This window comes from Calypte anna, chromosome 2 (assembly GCF_003957555.1).
Source record: "Calypte anna isolate BGI_N300 chromosome 2, bCalAnn1_v1.p, whole genome shotgun sequence".
Classification (NCBI taxonomy): domain Eukaryota; kingdom Metazoa; phylum Chordata; class Aves; order Apodiformes; family Trochilidae; genus Calypte; species Calypte anna.
The window spans coordinates 17,003,394-17,024,948 of NC_044245.1; the positions used below are offsets into that span (position 1 = coordinate 17,003,394).

At 36.4% G+C, this 21,555-nt stretch overlaps 1 protein-coding gene across 3 annotated transcripts; it reads right to left on the reverse strand.

Annotated features, from left to right (window-relative positions):
• Positions 1 to 208: 208 nt before the first annotated feature.
• Positions 209 to 21,037, reverse strand: YME1L1 (YME1 like 1 ATPase). 3 transcript variants are annotated; one of them, XM_030444432.1, is made up of 19 exons: positions 20,833 to 21,037; positions 18,063 to 18,194; positions 16,418 to 16,580; positions 15,099 to 15,197; positions 13,336 to 13,445; positions 12,030 to 12,180; positions 11,829 to 11,936; positions 10,927 to 11,009; positions 10,083 to 10,173; positions 9,087 to 9,239; positions 7,639 to 7,771; positions 7,102 to 7,164; positions 6,430 to 6,542; positions 5,924 to 6,079; positions 5,042 to 5,193; positions 4,081 to 4,207; positions 3,905 to 3,978; positions 3,197 to 3,283; positions 209 to 2,147 (listed from the first exon to the last, which is right to left on the reverse strand). In XM_030444432.1, exons 1-19 carry the CDS (start codon positions 20,860 to 20,862, stop codon positions 2,004 to 2,006), a joined length of 2,169 nt encoding a protein of 722 aa, XP_030300292.1. In that variant the 5' UTR covers positions 20,863 to 21,037; the 3' UTR covers positions 209 to 2,003. The 3 variants fall into 3 exon arrangements, with proteins under 3 accessions (XP_030300292.1, XP_030300294.1, XP_030300293.1); XM_030444434.1 differs by lacking the exon at positions 20,833 to 21,037 and adding an exon at positions 20,189 to 20,264 and having other exon boundaries at positions 1,334 to 2,147; XM_030444433.1 differs by lacking the exon at positions 20,833 to 21,037 and adding an exon at positions 19,688 to 19,717 and having other exon boundaries at positions 1,334 to 2,147.
• Positions 21,038 to 21,555: the final 518 nt, after the last annotated feature.

A 21,555-nucleotide genomic window follows, 5' to 3' on the forward strand; every position in this document is an offset into this window, starting at 1 on the left:
TTTGCATGAGCAATGTAAGTTAGACCTCAAGGACTTACCCCTCAAACCAGTTCAAATAAAACATTTACTGACTTTAAAAATGATTTTTTTTTCTTCCGTTTCTAAAGCAGATTTACATCATTTAGCTGGAAAAGTTCCCAGAAGGAGAACTGAAAAAAGGCCTGAATTTCTAAAATGTTCCATAGAGATCCAATTAGAGAGAGTAAAATTTTGCCATAATTCTTAAATTTATTTACAAGTTTAAATGTTTTATACATCTCAATTTACATCGCAGGGAACTTGGTGTTACATTTTATAGCAATTTACAGTGAATAAAAAGAAAAACAATGTGTAATTAAAATTAACCTTTATTACTCCAGAAACAGATGCCAAATATGCAGTGTATTTCTGTTGGCATATTCCTAATGTACATGTACAACTGTAACTGGTCAGCCTAGACATTTGGTACACTGTTTCATAACACTTAGAAGTTCTCCCACACTGCACTGGGATGTCACTATAAGTAAGCTGACAAAAATAGGTTGATAGAAAGTTATCCTGGTTTTGAAAGAAAAAAAAATGCATGTGCTCTTACTAAAAAACGAGGTTATAATCAAGCATTACACTCGGAAAATTCTAAAATACTATGTTACTTCTAGTTTTAAGTATAGATACTGATTTCCATTCAGTTATTGGCACCACCCCAACTATTTTCACATCCAAGTATTCACCATTCAACAAGGTGTCCAACCTCCAACATTAATAGGCTAATGAGAGCTCTCTCTGCAACACAAGTTCATAGTCTCACGAGTCTATAATTAATTTTGCAGAAAGATTATGATTACGTGTTGTACCTAAAAACCAGTTTCGTAAGATTAAAAGAATGCTGGTATGCAATTGCTAGCAATCACTTCCACTTGATTGGAAACTGCTTTTGTTTTCAAAAACTTTTTTCTTACGATCTTAGAATTTCCAGAGGTTTCTATAAGGGTTGAAAATAGGGGCTTTACTTCCCTACTTCTACTGTAGAAAAGATCTGTGAATGTTATTTGAAGCAATACATGCTTCAAACATTTTCTGATCTTAAGTGAGCAATTTTGCCCTCTTTGAAGAAATTGTCTGATTATCAAACGCCCATACATAGTACAAGTAGAAACTAGTTCTGTAGAATCTCCAGCAGTATAAAAGCACCGTCATCAGAGCACTGTCATCCATCTACTGCAGTAATAATAATAAAAAAAACACCCCCTAGGAGTCCTGTCAGCAGCACATCAGAGGTCACAGGTATTTCTCTTATCCCTGCCATGGTTCTGCCCAAAACATGGTCCAAAAAGGCTTACACATGTTTAGTCTATTGGTTCTGCATTAAAATTTCTCTCCCAGCCACATGTGTGCATTTTAACCCCAAGAGCACTGAAGACACCACCACAAATGCTTTTGTCTAACATGTAGCTCCCACAGTTCCCTTTAATAAGGATGCACTGTGCTGCCACTTCATTAAGAGATGTTTTGTTACATTTCTAATTAAGTCTTCTTTAAAAGTCACCTCTAGCTTCAGAGTATTAGCATTAGTTAGACTACGTACTAGTTTTTTACAAATCAATCTGTCACTACCCATAAAACATATTGTGGGGTGCACATAGCACTTCAAACACACAGGTAGCAGCATGACCCAGCTGTGTTTTGGCAGCTATGCCAAATCAGTACATCTGTATGGTTTCCTTCTCAGCTGCAACACACCTGAATGGATCAAAATGTTGAATTCAGCCCTGAGATTTATCCTTCTGAATAACTTCTTGTGGGAAGAACATAGGGAGCAGATGATGAGGAACTTGCTTTATTTTGTGTCTTGTTCTGATGAGACACAACAAATAGATGAGTAACAGAAGCTCACAAGAGACAGCATATTAAGTGTCACTAATACCATACACGCATCAGGAAGGGAAAAAAGGCTATGCTGCAAAGACTACTGCATTGCTAGATGTACATTCTTCATATTCTCAGCTACTGTATCCCAGAATTTATCATCTTACTTCTAGTTTTTTTCCCTCTAAAACAATTTGGATTTCTTTGGCATCCAAAGTTTCATATTTCAATAAAGCTTCTGCTAAATTCTTGTGTTCTTTTGCGTGAGTCTTCAGGATGTTCTTGGCTCGCTCGTATGAGTCCTAATATTAAAAAGGGTGGAAGAAGATTTTAAGACAGTTTATCAAAAATAACAGCAAGATTCCACTTTAAAAATTGTTTCCAGGTAAAGGCAGCTTGAAACAAGTATTTCATAGCTAGCACAGCTCTTGCCTTGTGGAGATTTAAAATCTAGATGGCATAATAAAAACAAACAACTTTTGCTACCTTTGAATTTTTCCAAAGTAGAACTAAAAACAAAATTCTGAGAAAAACCTTAGTAATTTTACACAACTTATGTAAATGAAATAAATTTGATTTTATGTTATGAACATTTCAGGAATGTAGTACCTCAAAGAACTAAGTTTTTATAAGTTTATAGAACTCTAAATATTAGTTAACTTTTAAAAGTTTAAGGCTACCCAACAAGTTACCAATTGGTGCAAGCAGATGCACATTGCCAGTACTACAAACTTTAACTGTGGTTCTACATAGATAGTTCTTACATGACCAAGTCAGATCAAAACCACCAACAGCAGAGTTCATTGTTTAAAATTTATGATATAAATAATTCTCCTGCCTGCACCAAACTAACTCAGATTACCAGAGAAGTGATCTGAAGTTCTGTGATGACAGAAAGTTACGAATTTCTCTAAGCATCCAATACTGATCACTGTGAAGAACAAGATACTGGAAAAGGCAACTCTGATCTGGGACAGCCATTCCTGTGATTCTATATAAAATTATTTAACTGCAAGTTAAAATACTTACATCCATTCTAAAACAATTCACAACTGTAATTTTTTTTCCTATGAATTGAATAAGCAAAACACAAGTCCTGGCCAAACATAAGAGGAAGTATTAAAGCATTTATTAAAGAACCTAACACCAACAATGTTTCTCACTACTTGTGCATGTCAATCACCAAAAAGTTTAAATATGCAGAGGTTCAAAGTTGCAGCTACACTTGGGAATCCTTCCATCTACCTGTGTATTTTCACCAATCTACATTATCAAACTTAATAGTCAAGTAAGCTGATGCTCAGCTAATCTCAAAATAACTGTGCAAAAGCAGAAGGGGAGGGAACCTTACCCGCAGAAGTGTTCTTACTTCCTGTTCAATTGCAGACTGAGTTTCAGGGCTAACTTTCCCAGCATCAGTGTAGGTCATAACACCAAGCTGAACAACAAAACCAAAATCTTTATCTTACTACTGTTGCAGGAATAGGCATATAGCACTTTAAGAGCTTCATTGCTTATTGCTTCAATGTGCAAGCAAATAAAATATTTTATAAAATGCTTTTTGAAGTGCTTTCAACACAAGCAAACCAAGAAGCCTATTAATCAACAATGTAGTCACTACGGAGTTCTGTTTCAGGTCACAGCACAGATCCTGACTGTTTTCTTATTCAGAAATCAAAACAAAGTCCCCAAACTACTAACACATGATCAATAATAAAGATGACTAAAAAGTTTCTTTAGAATTCTAGAAAACTCAATGCTGTTGTCCCCACCCCCAAAACCTGACATTTTCCTCAATTCCAAAATGTCAGGTTTTATTATGAACATTTTCAGCAAACATTAGTAACTTTCAACATAATTTTGAGGTTAATAACTAGCAAGTTAATTTTTAAAACAATATACTGGTTTTCTAGTTGAGTTCTCTCTAGCAAGACTAGTCATAAGGCTTTCTTTCTTGCCAGAACTACTTAGTATCTGTGATCACTGACAAATAGGTATTTATTTTCAACATAGAATATTTCTTTGTACCACATAAATATTTAGGGATTGATGATACTACCTTCTCGCTCATTCCAAATCTAGTCACCATCAGTTTTGCAATTTTAGTAGCATTGTCAAAATCACTGGAAGCACCTAGATAACAAACAGATGTAATTATGTTAAGGAAACCAAGTTAAACATGCCAGTCCACAAGCTTTGGTCAAAAACTCTTCTAAAAACTACCAATCAGCTGACCTGTTGTGATGTGATCACTTCCAAATATGAGCTCTTCTGCTACTCTTCCTCCCATACAGACATCCATCTGTGCAAGCAGCTGGGATCTAGTTTCACTCCATCTGTCATTTTCAGGAAGCAAAGATACCTGTAAGATACAGAACTGTGGTGAGGTAACCATAAACAGAAGAAATACTAAAATAATCTAAAAAATATTCTTGTTTATATCCAAAGCCGATATAAAATCTTTTATGCACCCATCTGAATGCTTCAGGACTTCTAATCCACCATGTTTGCTTGGAGGTGCTTAGTCTACCACCTGAAATAGTCTCCTACAACCCACAAGCACCACATAAAATTAAGCAACTTAAACCTGCCACCAGAAGAGTCAGAACAAAGTATTCTCTCCATTTCTTCTTATTACCTAAGCTTTTACTGAGCAAAAATCAACTTGTCTGGAGAATTCAGGCCAATGATTTTCTTAACTGAACACATAAACTTGGACAGAGTTCAACAGAAACAGACATAATAGATATATTTTTCTGTTCAAACACTTGGCAGCTCAAGGCAGAAAGAAAAACTTCAGAATATCTATTCTAGAAACAAGGTAGTTAACTGGTTAGGTTTAGAAAAGTCGCACAGGACAACGAACAACTTGATAAAGATGTTAGTGTTAGAAGTACAACTGAGCACTGCTTCTGCTTTGCAGCCCTTAAGACATTCTTCAAAATTTCACTGTTGGGTGCTGTTTTAGCTGCAGCAGAATCAAACGTACATTTCTTTCATTGTATGAATATTAGCATATGCTATTTTATTTCAAAATGAAGGAAGAAAGCTTTCTATCACACAGAAAATATTACCAGTGCATTTTCCAAGAGACTGCTTATAACTGAATCTTTCAACATATTACAATATGCCATAACGTAACTACAACAGAGCACTGTTGGCAAACTCCTCAACATAAAATTCTAGAAATACTCACGTGTCCAAGTGTTGTTCCTCGAGTCATGATTGTAGCCTTGTTGATTGGCATTGCATCCTTAGTATAATAGGCAATGATGGCATGTCCAGATTCATGGTAAGCAGTGATAGTTTTGTTTTTCTCATCAATTTCTACACTTCTGCGCTCAGGTCCTTAAATAGAAAAACATTAAGTAAACTTTTTTGTACATCTGACTGCCATAATCCACACATTACATATAATCTAACAGACCACAAAGTAGCTGAGGAACAGCATGCAAACAAAAAAATATTAAGCGCAAAATGTTAACAAGTAGAATTTTAACATCCAAAATGGATCACAATATACTACAGATAAGTTTCTTTTAAAGGAATAGATTTAAAATGCAGACTGAGCATCTGAGAAAAGCCATTTCTTTTCTGAAGTATGAACAGACCAGATTTTTAGTGTATATGTCTCAGGTTTTCAAGTTTTGTGCTTTCATGTAACAAATTAGTTAACAGAAGTTCCAGGTTTCTGGTCATTTATTCTCTCCTTTTAGGACAGGAGGAGGAGAGGAGTAGGAGAGGGGTAAGAAATCAAGCCTGTGACTTCCTGAAGGCTCAACAACATAAATTTTTTAATTAAAACATACAACATTTTTTATTTAAAAGGTACACATACAGCATTTTTTGATAAAAAAAAGTATCAAGTCTTAAAGAATGTATTCCATACTAGATTTTACATACTACTCTCTGGTATCCAAAGGTCTCATTCATAATCAACTAACAGAAGACTTATTTGCTTAAAAAACAAAACAAAAAACAGCATAAAAATTTTTCCTTCTCTGTAAAAGTATTTATCACACAAGAAACCCCCTGCGTACTGCAATATATACAGAATGACTTTTGCATAAAATCCTACCCATTAGAATTTTGTCCTTGGAGAATTCTAGTTCTTTCATGGTTACCATTTCTTTTCCATCAACAGCTGCCTTTAGTGCAGCTTGGTTTACAAGATTCTCAAGCTCTGCTCCAGAAAATCCCACTGTGCCTCTTGCGATTATTTCTGCATCAACAGCTATGAGAAAAAAACCAAACTTGTCATTAGACTCCATATTAGACTCCTGAAAAGGCTTGTACCATGAAGAAATATCAAGAAAGGGTCAAATTAAAAGCAAGAATCATGTTCTACTAAAAAAAAGGTGTTAAAAATTTTCAGCTGTAGAAGAAATGAATGGACTGTTTAGGACCAGAAAAAAACATGCATCAGAAGAGAGTTTTAACACTATGTATTAGGCAATCTGTGTTCTTTGCTGAGACACATGGTAAAGCCACAACTGATGATAGAATAAAGAGCTAATACATGAGTGGGCTGATCCAGTATAAGAGCTGTTACACACAAACATATTAAGTAAAGCATTTACTTACATGGATCATACTTTATTTTATTAAGGTACCACTTGAGAATTTCTGTACGGCCTCTTACATCAGGCTTGGGAACAGTAACTTGCATATCAAAGCGACCAGGCCGTATTAAAGCACTGAGGGAAAAGACAATGGAATACATTGACTTCAAAACACTGCTGTAAACTGTTACTCATGTATATAAGGAACAACAATGCATTAATTCCAAACACATCTACATAGACTGTGTCTGCTGCATAGATGCAAAGAATGTTTTTCTTGTCTGTAAAAAGACAGGTGGAAAATGTTTATTATGAAACCATTTTTAAGGCTTTTCTGCATTTGAAAATTTTGCATTGTGAAAAAGAATGCAGCTTGTCAGCTGAATTAGAAAAACTTTAGATTTTCAGAAAATCTAATTATTAGATTTTTTAAATTTTAAGATCTAATTATTAGATTATTAGAATTAGAAAAACTTTGAATTTTAGATTCTCAGAAGTATGTTATTATTTCTCCATATTCAACTCAACAAAATTTAAATACCAAAAACTAGCCAACACACACCCTTTTAAAGAAGGAAAAAACTTGGCTATAAAACTTGAAGATTATAGCAAGCAACTTAGGTTTTGTGGGTTTTTTTGCTTGTTTGCTTTTTTAATACATGTTCTGTAGAAATGATCAATACATTATACTCACTTATCTAACGCTTCAGGGAAATTTGTTGCACCAATAATAACAACACCTTCATTAGGTTTAAACCTGTATGAAAAAAAAGGATGAGAATGTTGAGGGTTTTTTTGATACAGAATTTACACCTTTCTCTGTCAATAACTATTTCTATTTCTAGTTTTAGATTACCTCAACTAGCCAGTCAAAAACACTCAAACCATAGCATATGATCTAAGAATGGTCACGTTTAACTCAGCAACTGCTTAAAACCAAGCCCTGATCTCAGAGTTGAATTTCTTCCCCTAGATACAGAGCCAGCTTAAAAAACTAAGAAATGATTTACAATAACTGCAGCTAGTATACTATAACTCATAAGCTTCTATATTCTTTAAAGCAAGACCTGTCGGCTGTACTATATATAGTCATAAAAGCATCTTAATATCCTAACAAGCATTAAAAAAAAAATAACAAAACACATTAAAGCTATCAATGAAGAATTCACCCAAATATTCAAAATACCAGTCAGTCAAGCACCTTCTGTGCTCTCAGAACCCATATATTTACCCATCCATTTCAGCAAGAAGTTGATTTATTGTCTGTCTTGAATAGGGATGCATTGGAGATTCAATTCTCTTCCCACCAACTGAGTCCAACTCATCAATAAATATAACACATGGTGCGTTTGCCTTGGCTTCCCCTGACAAAAGAAAACAGCACTTCAACCACATGAAAGAACTGACAGTGTATCATGTAATTTAGGACTCTACTGTTTCTATTATTCTTGGTTTCTCTTAGACACCTCCAGAACTGTCTAGATTTTATCATTTAAAAACTTAAGTATATTTTTGAAATTAAGCAATACAAAGAGAAGCAAGGTTCTTTGTCTCCACATCAGCTTATTCGTACCATGCTACAAGAAATTACTAGTAAACAGATTAAGAAATTATTTGTATTTTTATCAACTCCCTACAGCAGTTTATTTCATAGGCTTGTGTAGAGAACAAACACTGACCTTTTAAATAAAAGTAAGAAACGTGATAGGACTAAATACCAGCTTCTTTTAATAGAACCTGCTTGTTATTTAACAGTGAACACCACATGCTTAGGTTTACAGGTATTAAAAACACATAATAAAAATGCAATAATCTTCAAGACCATTATGCACACCAGGATGCAACCCACCTTACCCAGCTAGACATATCTGTAATATTAGTGTACTAGCTGGTCATCTAAACTTCTGTAGTCAACAGAAGGAAAAGCAAATTAAGGTACAACATGGTACACTTTGTGCCCCTTTCACATGAAGCAAGTCACATTTCGTCTACAAATACCAACTACTTTCTACATTGTATAAGCCTGATAGTACTAATCTCACATTTAATAGAGAAGTTGGATTCCCCTCCTCCCCTGATGTTTATGTGCATAATTAAAATAGAAAGACTCTGAAGTGAAAGTTAACAATCTAAACTTTAATTTTAAAAGTTTCATTATAACGCCCTCTATTCTCGGCCTGTGGATGGGCGTAAGAAAGGAAACCTCAGCTTAGTGAGATACTGTGATCCTGTAGAGCTCTAATGCAGTGAAAGGAAAAAAAAACCTATAAAAATGAGAGAAGTAATTGAGAAGGTTAACACTATTTTTTATCTTAAGTTTACACTTTAGTTCAAATTTACAATAATTCATGCATGACAGTAATACAATTTTAAATACTCCATTTAGTTTATAGGGTATTACATTTCTAATTAAATTACTTCTGTTCTCTCTGGGAGTGTTGTAACATCAGTTATAGATTTTGCTACAATTTTCTCTGACAACTAACAACGATTCTACAATTAATTGTTAATCACAGAACTCTGAGATTTGATTTACCTACACAATAAAGTTTTATTTATTAGTCTTATACATAAGTACTTCCCAGTAACAAGAACTGTACCTAACCAAACCTTGTGAACAACCATGAATACTTAAAAACACATTTTAAAAGATTTCAAAACCATAAATATTTAACTTACTGAATAGGCTTCGGATGCGACTAGCTCCTACACCAACAAACATCTCATCAAACTCGGATCCAGATGCATAATAAAATGGAACATCAGCTTCACCAGCTACAGCCCGTGCAAGAAGAGTTTTACCAGTACCAGGAGGTCCAACTAACAGAATACCTAAAACGAAAAACATAACCTAATACCTAAAAAGAAAAAAATAACAACAAAAACACCAAACCCACACAGTCTTACTATACAGGTACAGTATCTTCCATGCATTAGAAGAAATAAATTAGAAAAAGCCATTAACATCCCATTTCGGATACTGCTCATTACTTGCAGTCTGAAGAAGTTCCTGCAAGAGGTCCAGAAGCACTTTGTTCCATGTTGATACAACAAAGACTTGCAGGACTATAAACAAATGCTTAAAGTACTCTATATAGAAAGTTGAAGTTTTCAGGAATAAACTTATGTATCTTTCTTTTTGGGACTTCAAAGAAATTCCGATTCTTAACCCTGTAAAGAAGGCTGCTAACAATAACAAACACAGGTTTGATTTTTGAAAAGCTTTTGGTCTGTCACTGCTTTGCACTGTTATACCTTATTACTCCTAATGTTATTGTATTTTGATCAAATGCAAGATTTGGTCAAAGAAGCATCTTTGCTTCTTTTATCTGAGTATCTCAGGTACCTCAAATTCTCTGTGGGGGGAGGCAGTAATGACCAGTTTTTACAGACAGGGAACTGAAGATAGGACAGAAAGCAAGCAGCATCACTACCTTAACCTTCACTCCCAAGTACCTTATTTAAGGTTATCTAACACAGAAGCCTCCACAGCTCTCTTTGAAGATTCATTTGCTCCTCAAGTATTTTAAACAAACAAGGAAATCCACTACCTATGCCTATCACTATTTCACTGTTTGTCCCAAACACAAGCTAAATGCAACAGTAGAATTGAGGCCCATTTTTGGATAGCCACAGCTGCATGAGATTTTCATTCTGCTGAGCAAAGTTTCTTACCTTTTGGAAGTTTACCTCCTAGAACAGTAAATTTATGTGGGTTTTTCAGGAATTCCACAACTTCTTGCAATTCCTGTTTAGCTTCTTCAACCTATACATTAAAAACATGCCACAAAAGACAACTAAGCACTTATAAAATTGTGCATCTGCCTTATAAGACAAATACAAGTTTCTAATTGTGTATTCATCAAAAATACAGAAAAAGGAGATAAAAGTGTACAACAGAATTTGTGTGGATACTGAGTGTCCATGTAATGTTCATAGGAATAATCACTAAAGTTAAACATTTTGAAGGAATAACCAAGTAGTTCAAGACCAGATCTGACCAAAGAATAAATAATGAATCCAAAATTGTACATCAAATTATTAGTCTTACTACTTAAAAACAGATTAATTGGCCACTGGCAGGTTGAATAGAAAAAATAAAGCTATCACATCATTGGTGACATGGCTACTTCTTTCCAAGAACATATCTCCTGTCCTATTAACAGATATCTGAAACAAATAGTACTAAGACAGAAATGATCTAGTAATATTACCACCTTCCTGTACTGGTCCACTTATAAAAAAGAATAATTAAAATGGATACTTATGGTCTGTCTTTTGCTAGTCTAGACTTTAAAAATATTATTCACCAAGTTCAAGAGAGCACCTTTTATATGGTACTAAGTGCTACAGAGATATAAAAGATCAAGGGTGGTTAAAACCCCCCTTAATCTTGTAGTGGTCACTGTATATATGGCTTCAGTTCACACAAAAAAATTCTTGAATAAAGCAAGATATTCTTCAGGTTCACAGTGGTTAATGAGGCAAGAGCTTTCACATACTTTACTTTTGAACTTACCCCTTTTACATGTTCAAAGGTGACATTTTTCAGCTGGATTGGATCAACTGCAGCATCAAAGATACTCGATGTTCGAAAGCGTACTAACAGCAAACAGCAAACCATCAACAACGAATTTACACATCAAGTTATGTCATTCCAAGACTGAGCTTTGCACTTGAATGCATACCATTAAGCCATTAGCTTTACACATGTCCTTTTATAAGGCCATGTTTCCATTTAGAAGTGTCCAGGAAGAGTAAAAATAAGTAACTAAATAGACATATAAATGTCTTTAAAATATTTGCAGCTAATTCAATTATGTGCTTTTTAGTCATTTTAGCACAGAAAACCCTGCATCCATACACAGGTACACAGAGCCAGAAATTTTCCTTCAGTGTTCCTGCACATGCCCTAACTTTGTTGTAAACAGGTGACAACTTAGCATGAAGTTGAAATTCTCCATTTACATTAGCTCAGCCTTTGACTGCTATGCTATTTTCAACAGATCTCTCAAAATGACAATTAGGCCCTGCAAGTACAGGTTGCTATAAAGTAGGCTGTGATTACAAATAAAAATCAAACCATTTTGCCTACTGCTAACCTAGATAACCCATCATCTACATTCAAAGACATAATCAGTGAACAGTCTGACTTCTTCTCTGCTTGGTTCCATGTAGCTGCTTCACCAAAAGAACTGAAATAATTACATTAACAGACAACTTTTTTTGCCTCTATAAGCACTTTGTCACACTACTGTCTGAAAGACTGTAGCCAAAAGCAGTAAACATATTGTCTCTTACATTAGTATATTGAGATGTTATCCTAAACTATAATGTCAAAACACAAAACTTAACTTGTCCTAAACTTGCTCAAAGAAGCAACAAAAGTGACACAAAGGAGAAAAAAAAATGTTAACTAACCAGCATCAGAAAAGGAGCCTTTCCCAGGTAAAAATGACGAATATATAGCAAGATAAAAACAAAGAACAAAGAGAAAGAAAGAAAGCAAACGTGATCTTCTTAAAGAATCTGTAAAACAAAACAAAAAAGTAGTTTTTAAATGGGTTGAAATAAAATACTTTCTGAATTCTAAGACAAGATATATGAAGAAAAACAACTTACCAAGTGTTTTTTGCAGGAATACTTGTGCTTTCAAAAAGCCTTCTGCAAAACCAGTTTTAAAAGCATCCTGGTGTGCCTCTGGGATGTTTTTTGTTTTCATGAGCGTATCCAAGTTTTCAATGTCAATTCTTCGCTTTCTCAGGATAAAGCCCTAAAATATTTTCCACCACAGCATTAGTATACACTAAGTTTTGATACATTGTTAACTTACTATCTGGTGAGGGGTAAAAGAATATATATATATATATATATATATATAAAAAAATCAGAATTTAATTCAGGTGCTATGGGGTTAAATGACACAAGGTAGGGTTGAGTATGGCATCAACAGCTTCAAGCAGGGGCACTCAGGGATTTTTTTGCTGAACAGGACAGGTTCAGAACCCTCCTGGACCATAGTTCAAAACAAAAAACACAGCTTAGAGCAGAGTTGTACACAGATAGTTTTGGATACTTGATTCAGAGGGAGTTATTGGCTTAAGCTTCTTGTTCATGAAATCAACTTAAGTTATATCTGAATGTGAAGTATCTTCATAAGTAGTTTTGATAGAGCTAGATCAAATACATCTCCTATGCATGCCTTGCCATATTTAAAAGCATCACTGCATGGAGCTAGCCCTGGATTATCTTCATCCATGGTATACCTAGTCCACAGACAAAACTGATTACATATGCCTAGCAGAAAAGGAGATTTCAAAGCTAACTGACACACACAGTAAGATCAAATGCTTTAATTAGTCGACTTCTCTAGAACCATTCAGAAGCAAAGAGTAACCAGGCTAACTTGGTTTTGTTAAATACTTGCTAGCTCAAGACTGGCTCATCTGCTGCATTAAAAGTAGGTAAGTGACATGAAGACACCAAGTCTGAAATTTTTTTATCATAACAATACACTAGCCACAAGTAAGTCTATTCTTAAAGCATTTATTGCATGCTGAACTGATTAAAATAATGTATCCTTGTATGTTAAACTTGTTGTGTTTCTGTTTAAATAAGCATTTCATTTGACTTCAAGCTAGTTTTAACAAAGCCACCAAAACAGAATACAAATAATTTTATTTCTGGAGTTTAAAAAAAACCAACTTTATATTGATGATACACAAATTTGTGTATTAGTAAGAAAAACTGTAAGTAATGTAATGTACAGTACTTACTGTAAGTAAGTATGCTGTCATTAGCTGAAGTTTCAGAAGAAACTTTTTCACATTAGTCAAACAAAACAACCATGGTAAAATGTGAAGTTTGATTCAAGAGAGCGATGGTGTGAATAAGCCAAAACCAAGTTCATGTTGCTACTTGTTTTTACCTTCAGAAGGGAAGAAAGTGAATTTTTTGTTTCTGTGAATTGTTCAGATGTTGACTGCAGACGTCTTGTTCTTGATCTCAAAGTCTTAAAGGTCCGTGATTGTGTGTAAACTAAGAATAGTAATAATAAATTAAAAGTTAGAAATTATCCGATTTACTACTAGAAAAAGAAACAAACCTACAAACAAACAAAAACCTACCAAAAAATACCCCACAACTACAAGCAAACCACACTGAACAACAACAACAAATCAAGAGATTTCAGAAACTATTATATGAAAAAGACTATCATGATTGAACAGAACATAAACTTCCCAAAATATCCACAGTAGAAAGTGAAGTGCGAAGAGCAATTTGTTTAAGATGAATGACCAAAAAAGTAAAAACCAGAACACTGTATGAAAAACACTTCTGGATCTAATAGTAACAAACTGGATAAATAAACAAAAATATTTGGTACTGCAAATGGACAGGATCATGAACCATGTTTGTATATCTAAACTTGCAAGTACACTGCTTACTGTTTCATTATGTATTTTTCCCATTTCAAATTTCTATAAAATAATGAGTTTATGTAGTGTATTATAGGTAAGTGGTCAATGCTATCCCAGTCTCAAGGAACACACGAGACATTGTGCCAAACTAAATCCAAGTAGGGTGACAATGTGAAACATTCGGAAACTAATCCAGAAGGAACAGAATGAAGCTTCATGCTGTAAAATAAGCTTTGTCTAGAGAAGTTCAGCTGACAGAGTGCCCTGAAGAGATTTAAAATAGCTAAGGGAAACTGTTAACTTAGAAACTAACAAAAGATAATGAGAGCATTTAAACAGTCTTTAGCACTATACATATAGAACTAACTATGTCATCTTCCATCATCTCAGAAATGTTGCAATGCATATTTTACCACATAAATCACAAAAGACAAGAATACTTCTCTTCTTTCACTCCTATGTTTTAAAATAATCATCAATACCAGTCAATTATATAGTGTTAACCAAGCCTTCTGTTATCATAGAATACCACTAGAAAAGGGTAACTTCTTAAGGTGACCTAATCAATCCCTTGCTCAAAAAAGGCACAGCTTCAACATCAGATCAGCTACGTCTGGACCTCATCCACCCCAGTTTTGAAAATTTCCAAGGATTAAGACAGTACAACTTCTCCAGACAATCCATTTCAGAACGTAGCCATTCTCATTATGAAATTTTTCCAACAGGAACTGCCTTTTTTTTCACTTGTATTTGTTTTCTCTTCTTTGAGGTGTACAAGAGAAGGGTAATTAATATGGCTCCAATAGGTATTAGATCATTCTTTGCCTTCTCTTCTGCTAACTGTAAAGCCTCAGAACCTTCAGCTTCCCCTATACATTAAATGCTCAAAATTTTGCACCCTTTCTTGTGGCTGATCACTGGGCTATCTCCATTTTACTAGTACCTCTCTCTTAATTCTGAGACAAAAAAAAATCAGGTACAATATCCAGATGAAGCAACAGAAAAGTGAACTGAGGACAGTACCTGCACTGCCTGAGGTCCTGATTATATTCTTCCTAATGCAGCCCTGTTGCTAGCCATCATATATCCAAGGAGTAGTTTAAATCAGTCACCAAGAAACTCAGAGAGTTTCCATCTGGATGAATACCAGATACATTATGTGTATCAATTCAGAAGCTTATCTATCCTCTTTTAAGACTATGACTCACGAATACTGACAACTTTGAACAAGACTCTATAGTTACACCACGTTTGCAATTTACATGTTTACCTGGCCAACACTGAACACCCGAACAGAAATTTTGGAGGGGATTAGGATGCTGTCTGTACAAACAAGGCGAGCGTAAAGCACTGAAAATATCCACAAAACCTGTGAAAAGATACAGCAAAGTGTAAATATATCCCTACATTAAATGGCAACTAAACATTACCAAACATAACAGTTTTTTTCTTTCTTAGATATTTGTTCTGTTTTACTACAGTCCTTCAGGCATTTGTAATGACACAAGCAAACCATGACCAGTACACAGCTCACTTATTTATTCACATTGACTAACCTCATACAACAGAATTACAAATATGTTAGTTTAAAAAAACATACTCTCCTCTATTTATGCACAAGTATATGCACAACATGCGCATCAAAGGTAACAGTCATCCACAGCATGCATTGTCACCTCTAAGATTTAGAATCTCCCTTGCCTGTGGGACTTTGCCATACAATCTTGTCTTTTCATCTATGAATGAAACAACCTGTCTGGTGATCTTGCATGTTACTCTATCAAAGCCCTGAAGCATTTGGAATTTTTTTCCTTCACATTCAGAAAGCCACCTCTGGGGTAGTATTTTATATCACACTGTAATGCAATTTAATACTTATCCTCTAATAGTAGCCCTGAGGTATTATTTTCACACTCTTCTTCCCAACTGCAATACTATATAGGCAGCAACTCAAATGTCAGCTATAAGCTTCTTTTCCTAACACATTATTCAGCATCTACAATACATTACTTCCTGTATTTTAGACTCATCCAAACAAAACATTTTTAAATGTAAGGAAGAACTCTTGTTTTTTTCAGCAATTAAGTAACTCTACATGGACTGTTAACAGTTTGTCACATAGAATTTTTTCTAATCAATATCCTCATGCGATGTTGCTTCAAGCAAAAAAGGAATAACTTAATCTAAAATGGAGATGCTAATGACTGATAATTGAGCAGATTAGCAAAATCTAATTTCTTCTATTCAGTGAAACAGAACTGGTGAAAAACATCATTGCTCAGGCTCATCACTACGAGACAATGCACTAGTACTACAGCCAAGTCCAGACAACTTTAAGAGCAGCCAACTTCAAAACTGCATTCGAAGAAACGATCCAAAGATCTAGGCTGAATTTTCTAAAATTCCCAAAATTCAAAAGCACCACTCTGGAGACAACCTGTACACAAAAAAACTCACATCAACTCTTTTAACTAAAGTTTTTTTTAAACTGCAAATTATCTACAGCACGAGAGATTAAACCAAAGGGTGTGTTCACCTTTATAATCTAACTCTTATTAATTCTCATAGGCACTGTACTCTGAAACATACCATGCTTATTTTCAAAGAAGGACTCAGCAGAGATGTGTGATGTATGCCACTGTGAAGAGACTTTGTTTTCTGCACTGTAGCCAGGAAGCAACCTGTTCATCAGTTCTTTAAACTGACGAGCTTTCAAATCAGACAAGCCCAGATCTCTTAAAGTAAGTAGAGACTGCAAAACAGAAATAAATGCTCAAAGTTTACTTCAAAGTACCTTAGGGAAAAAAATTAACTGAGTTAACTTTTGTTTGCTGTAATATCTATACCTCACAGTTCAGACAAACAAAAGATTTCTAAAAGAAAATAAATGGACATGATTAAAGAAAGAATATTTGCTACTGTCAATGCAGAGTAATTTTTCCATTTGCACACATCAATATCTTAATTGTCACCGTACATTTATGATGTTCATTTTCTTCCCAATTCAGTCTTTTTAATACTCTCCTGCTCCCTGATTGAAACAGGCACACAAAGAGTTTTTCCTACTCAACTCTTTATGATGGAGCAAATTGACAGTGTGAGGAGGAAGGATGTACAGCAATAGTCACCCACTGTATTTTATCCAAGTGAAGAAAGAGCAAAATCCCCTCAAACTTTTTTTTTGCTAACCTTTTTGCAGATAGCAGAGATTATGTAGAGGTAAAGCACACAAACTTGAGTTACTAAAGAAGTAACTTTGATCAAGGTAATGTTAATCTTGTATTTCACAGATAGGAAAAAAAAATCTTCTTATGGAAGGGGATGTTTAAAAAACGTGTATTGGTTTGCACCCTCTAAAATATGTTAGCCTTTCAATGTTGCTTCTGCAATGACATTTTTTAAATTGTGAAGTAAATATTCCATCCTAAATGTATTTGCACAAGTATTGAACTCTTGATTGTTAGAACAATATGGCTATTTTTATTTTCATAATTTTTTTTATATAAGCTTTAGGTTACTCTATTTTCAAAGTAAAACTGGATTTCTAATAAAATATACATGAAAAATACTAGAATTAAGAATCAAAAGAAGTTTTTAAATGGATCAGAAGCCATCTACTTTCACTTTTGAAACAGAATACATTTACTCCCAAACATCTTCTAGTTAAAAAACTTACTGCAAGATATTATTTGAAAGATTAGTGGCAAGATGTAACAGTACTTTGCAGTTTCTGTATTTTGATTTTCATTGTGAGGAACAAAAAAACAATGATAATGGAAGCTATTTAATAGAAAAATAAGAAAACATACCAATATGCCATTTAATCTCTCAAAACCACCCATCACAATTTAAGTTACAATCCATTTTCTCAGATGCAATAATGCAGCATCTTTGCTAACATTCAAAGTGAAAAGACAGTAAGGGGGTTCTAACAGGTAAGTTACTATTACTTTACAGGAATAAACATTAAATTGAAAGTGAAAACTAACCCTCTCCTTATTTGAAAATTACTACTGAGATAAGTACTAGCCTCTTTCCTTGTTAATGAAATACTGCTTATTCACAGAATCCTTGCTGCCAAAAGCACTGACTTACAAGTTACATTCTATGTATTAACATTGTTTTGTTTAGTCACATTACATTAATTTTATGAGATAAAGTAACTAAACCTGGTATTATTCAAATGTAATTCAGTTAAATGCAAACCACCACTTTTTCCAAAGGTTTTTAGTACCTCACTCTTATGAGGATCATTCTCTGGGGAGGTGTCCCTCTGGGCAGGCTGTACAGATGTTGTGCTGGCAGGAGCAGTGGAGCTTTTCGGTGAATGAAAGGCATTGATAAGGTGACTCAGAGGAACAGTAGCCTGGAGGGAAGAAAAAAAAAAATCAGATCATAATTTAAGATTGTTTAAAGTATTTAAATGTATCTCCAATCCAAACCCAGGCTTATAGCTGCAGGGTTATAACTGACAACTTTGTAATACACTACATTAAGTTAGATTCATCATCACAATGTTAGCTGATACCTATTTAAGTACAAAAAAAGTTTAAGTATGCATAGCAGAATAGAAGCTCACAAAGCTTGGAAGAAGCAAGAAAGAAAAAAAAAAAAAGCTGTTACATTTCCTAGTTTTCATACATAAGAATGGCTCAAAGAAAATTATCACTAGATTTGCAAATACAGAAGCAGATACAGACCATCAATAGTTAGAGAAAATGAAAGTACTGCCCTCAATTCACACTTAAGACAATGTTTAGTTACAAAAAAAAACCCAAAAAAACCCAGCCACCTTCTTACAGACTGTTCTCAGCTGAAACAGCAGGAAACAAAATCCCTACTACATTTCATACTTCCTTAAGATATTTTTTTCAGGTTTTTTTTAGTGTATCACTTGCTTGCTGTTTTAGATATATGCTGTTGCAACCAGATTACAGAACAATAAGGGTTGTTGCCATCTTCTGACAAATATTACAAACTTAACCTTTCCATGCAAATAAAATATAAAACCTTGTGAAACTGAATGTTTTTCAACTGTAATCAGCAAGCCCCCATCCCTGTCAATTCTTACATTCCACGCCAGTCGTTTTTCCCCACACAGCAATAAAAGACAAAAAGGGGAGAAAAAGAGGAAAACAACAACAGCTTCTACAATTAAAAGCATGCAAATTGTCACCATCTCTTGAAATGTTTAAACCTTTTTATAGTTACTCTTGTTCAGGAACTCTCTCTTCTTTAGAAGAACTGTTTGTTAATTACCTCTATTTAGTGGTAGGCTTTGCTTTCAGACTTTAATACTATAACATAGGAAATTCTAGAGTATCCCTGGACAGTTACGCAAGCAACAGGTCTCAGCAGGCTTGAACCAACTTCAACAAAAAGCTCAGTGACTGCTTTTGAATAGCACTGATGCATGAGGATTTATAAACCTCTTACTAATTCAGAGATCACAGTTCTTAAGCACTACTGACTCCTATGTTATTTTTCAAATATCACTTACTTTCATCTACAAAGTAATACTTTTATAATTTGAATTATCTGTATTTTTCCTGCACTATACAAAGTATTCTCCAAAGTTTACGCTGAAAAAATGCTTTAGAAACATACCTAAGTATCAAACTAATCTAAACCAAATCACATACACGCATCACAGTCACTTCAGAAGTTCAGTCACTCTCAGCTCAGTGACACCACCTCAGGACTCAGTACAAAAGCCCTGATGAACCACCTATCAGGGTTCCTCTATGCCCATTGTGCATTTACAGTACAAATAATTCCAACGCTTCCAAAACACCTCGGTCTCATTACATGTCACTGGGGAAGTCAGTCAGGCTGCAACTCTTGCTATTGAAACAATACCTGATTCATCTTCATTTTACTAATCTCATTCCCCCAGGAACTTCCATCTGTGTGACCAGGCAGAAGATTAAGTGAGACAATGCTGTGAGACAAGAAAACTGCCTCAGAATTAATTGCCCGAAGTTATACTTTCAACTCGGGGAGTCTGTTTAATTGTTCAAAGCTATAATTAAACTCTACAGTTTGTAGTAAAACCATAGAGCCTCCAGAGATCAAAGCTGGCATCCTAACCACTAACCAAGTCCTTCTGATGCATTTCCCACTACAGAAAAGTGGAATGACACATTCCTAAAAATATCATTACAGTAACAGAAGCCATTAACACATTCTCCACATCCGTAAAGAACAACCAAATCCCACTGTAAAATGAGATCACATACCAATCCATTTAACAGAAAAAAAAAACAAAAAAACGTCCACAAAGGTAATCAAAGGGCTGGAGCACCTCTCCTGTGAAGACAGGATGAGAAATTTGGGGACGTTAGAGCATCCTTCCAGTACCTGAAGGAGCCGACAAGAAAGCCAGGGTAGGTCCTTCTACACGGTCCCCTACCCTACGGGAAAGAGGCAGGGGAACGGCTTCAAACTGCGTGACAGTAGATTTAGATTACATACGAGGAAGAACTTTACTGTGAGGGTGATGCAACACCGAAACAGGTTGCTCAGAGGGGTTACGGATACCCCATCCCTGGAAGGGGGTTGGATGAGGCTTTGAGCAACCTGATCTAGTAGGAGATTCCAGATTACTCTTCATTTGAAATTCCCAAAACTTTCCATGTATATTCCTCTACCTTCCATTTATATACTTTTTTCCCCAATAAGAACCCGGGCCCTCGGCAGCCTTCCCCCCGCTGCGACACTGCTGTCGCCAGGCCGGCAGCCCCTCGCCATGCGTTCTTTCACATCCCGTTGGCGCAGACCCGGCCGCCACTCTCCAAATCCCAGAAACGTGGCAGATCCCGACTCCTGCACCCTAGGCCCGCAACCTCCGGCCCTCTCGAGCGCTTCCGCCCAGCACCGTTGCCTCTCCCAAAACTCGACTTGAGTCCCCGACTGCAGCCGGGCGGAGAGAGGGCCCAACCGCGGCGAACTGCGCACCGCAAAGGGCCGGGACGGCCGCCGGTGCGCTCCGCCAGCCCCCTCACCTGAGGCTGCACGGTTGAGAAGGAAAACATTCTCCCGGCGGGGACGCCGACGGCGGCGGCGGCGGCCACAGGCGCCTCTTCCGCTTGTCAGCCCAGACGCAGACGCCGTGCCGCCTGTCAGTCCCCGCCGCCGCCGCCGCCAGCAGGAGGACCCCAAGGCTGCACTCTGCGGGAAAATGGCCGCCCCCTCCGGCCGCCAGAGCCCAGGCCGGAAGCTGTCCCGGAAGCGGCCGGAGATGGTAGAGCTTCCGGGTCGGCTCTCCGTTCCCCCTGCCCAGCCTCCGCCTCACAATGAGCCCCCCCGCCTCTTCGCGCTATGCCGCCGGCACGACCAAACCATCAGCTGCGGAGGGAGGGGGAGGAGGAGGAGGAGGGTGAGGGGCAAACCGTCCTCCTGGGCAGCCCCGTCTGCAGGGGAGCCCTCAGGCGGGTGGCGCGGGTTCTGCGGGTGCGATCCCGTCCCTCTGGGGTGCCAGCAGCACCCGCAGCTTAGCATGACCTGAAAATGGCTGATGGTGCGGGCGATCCCACTGTCTGTGTCCCTGGTGGAGATACTGCAGTAGTGATCCCAGTACAGACCGCAGAGAGATGCCACATGTCACCTGTCGCCATCTGGATGTGGAGCTGTTGCCCACTGCCCTCTGGATGCGACCATTTAACCAGCTCCTCATCCACTGAACACCCCACCCACGAAATCTCTTACCTCTCCAATTCAGAGAGAAG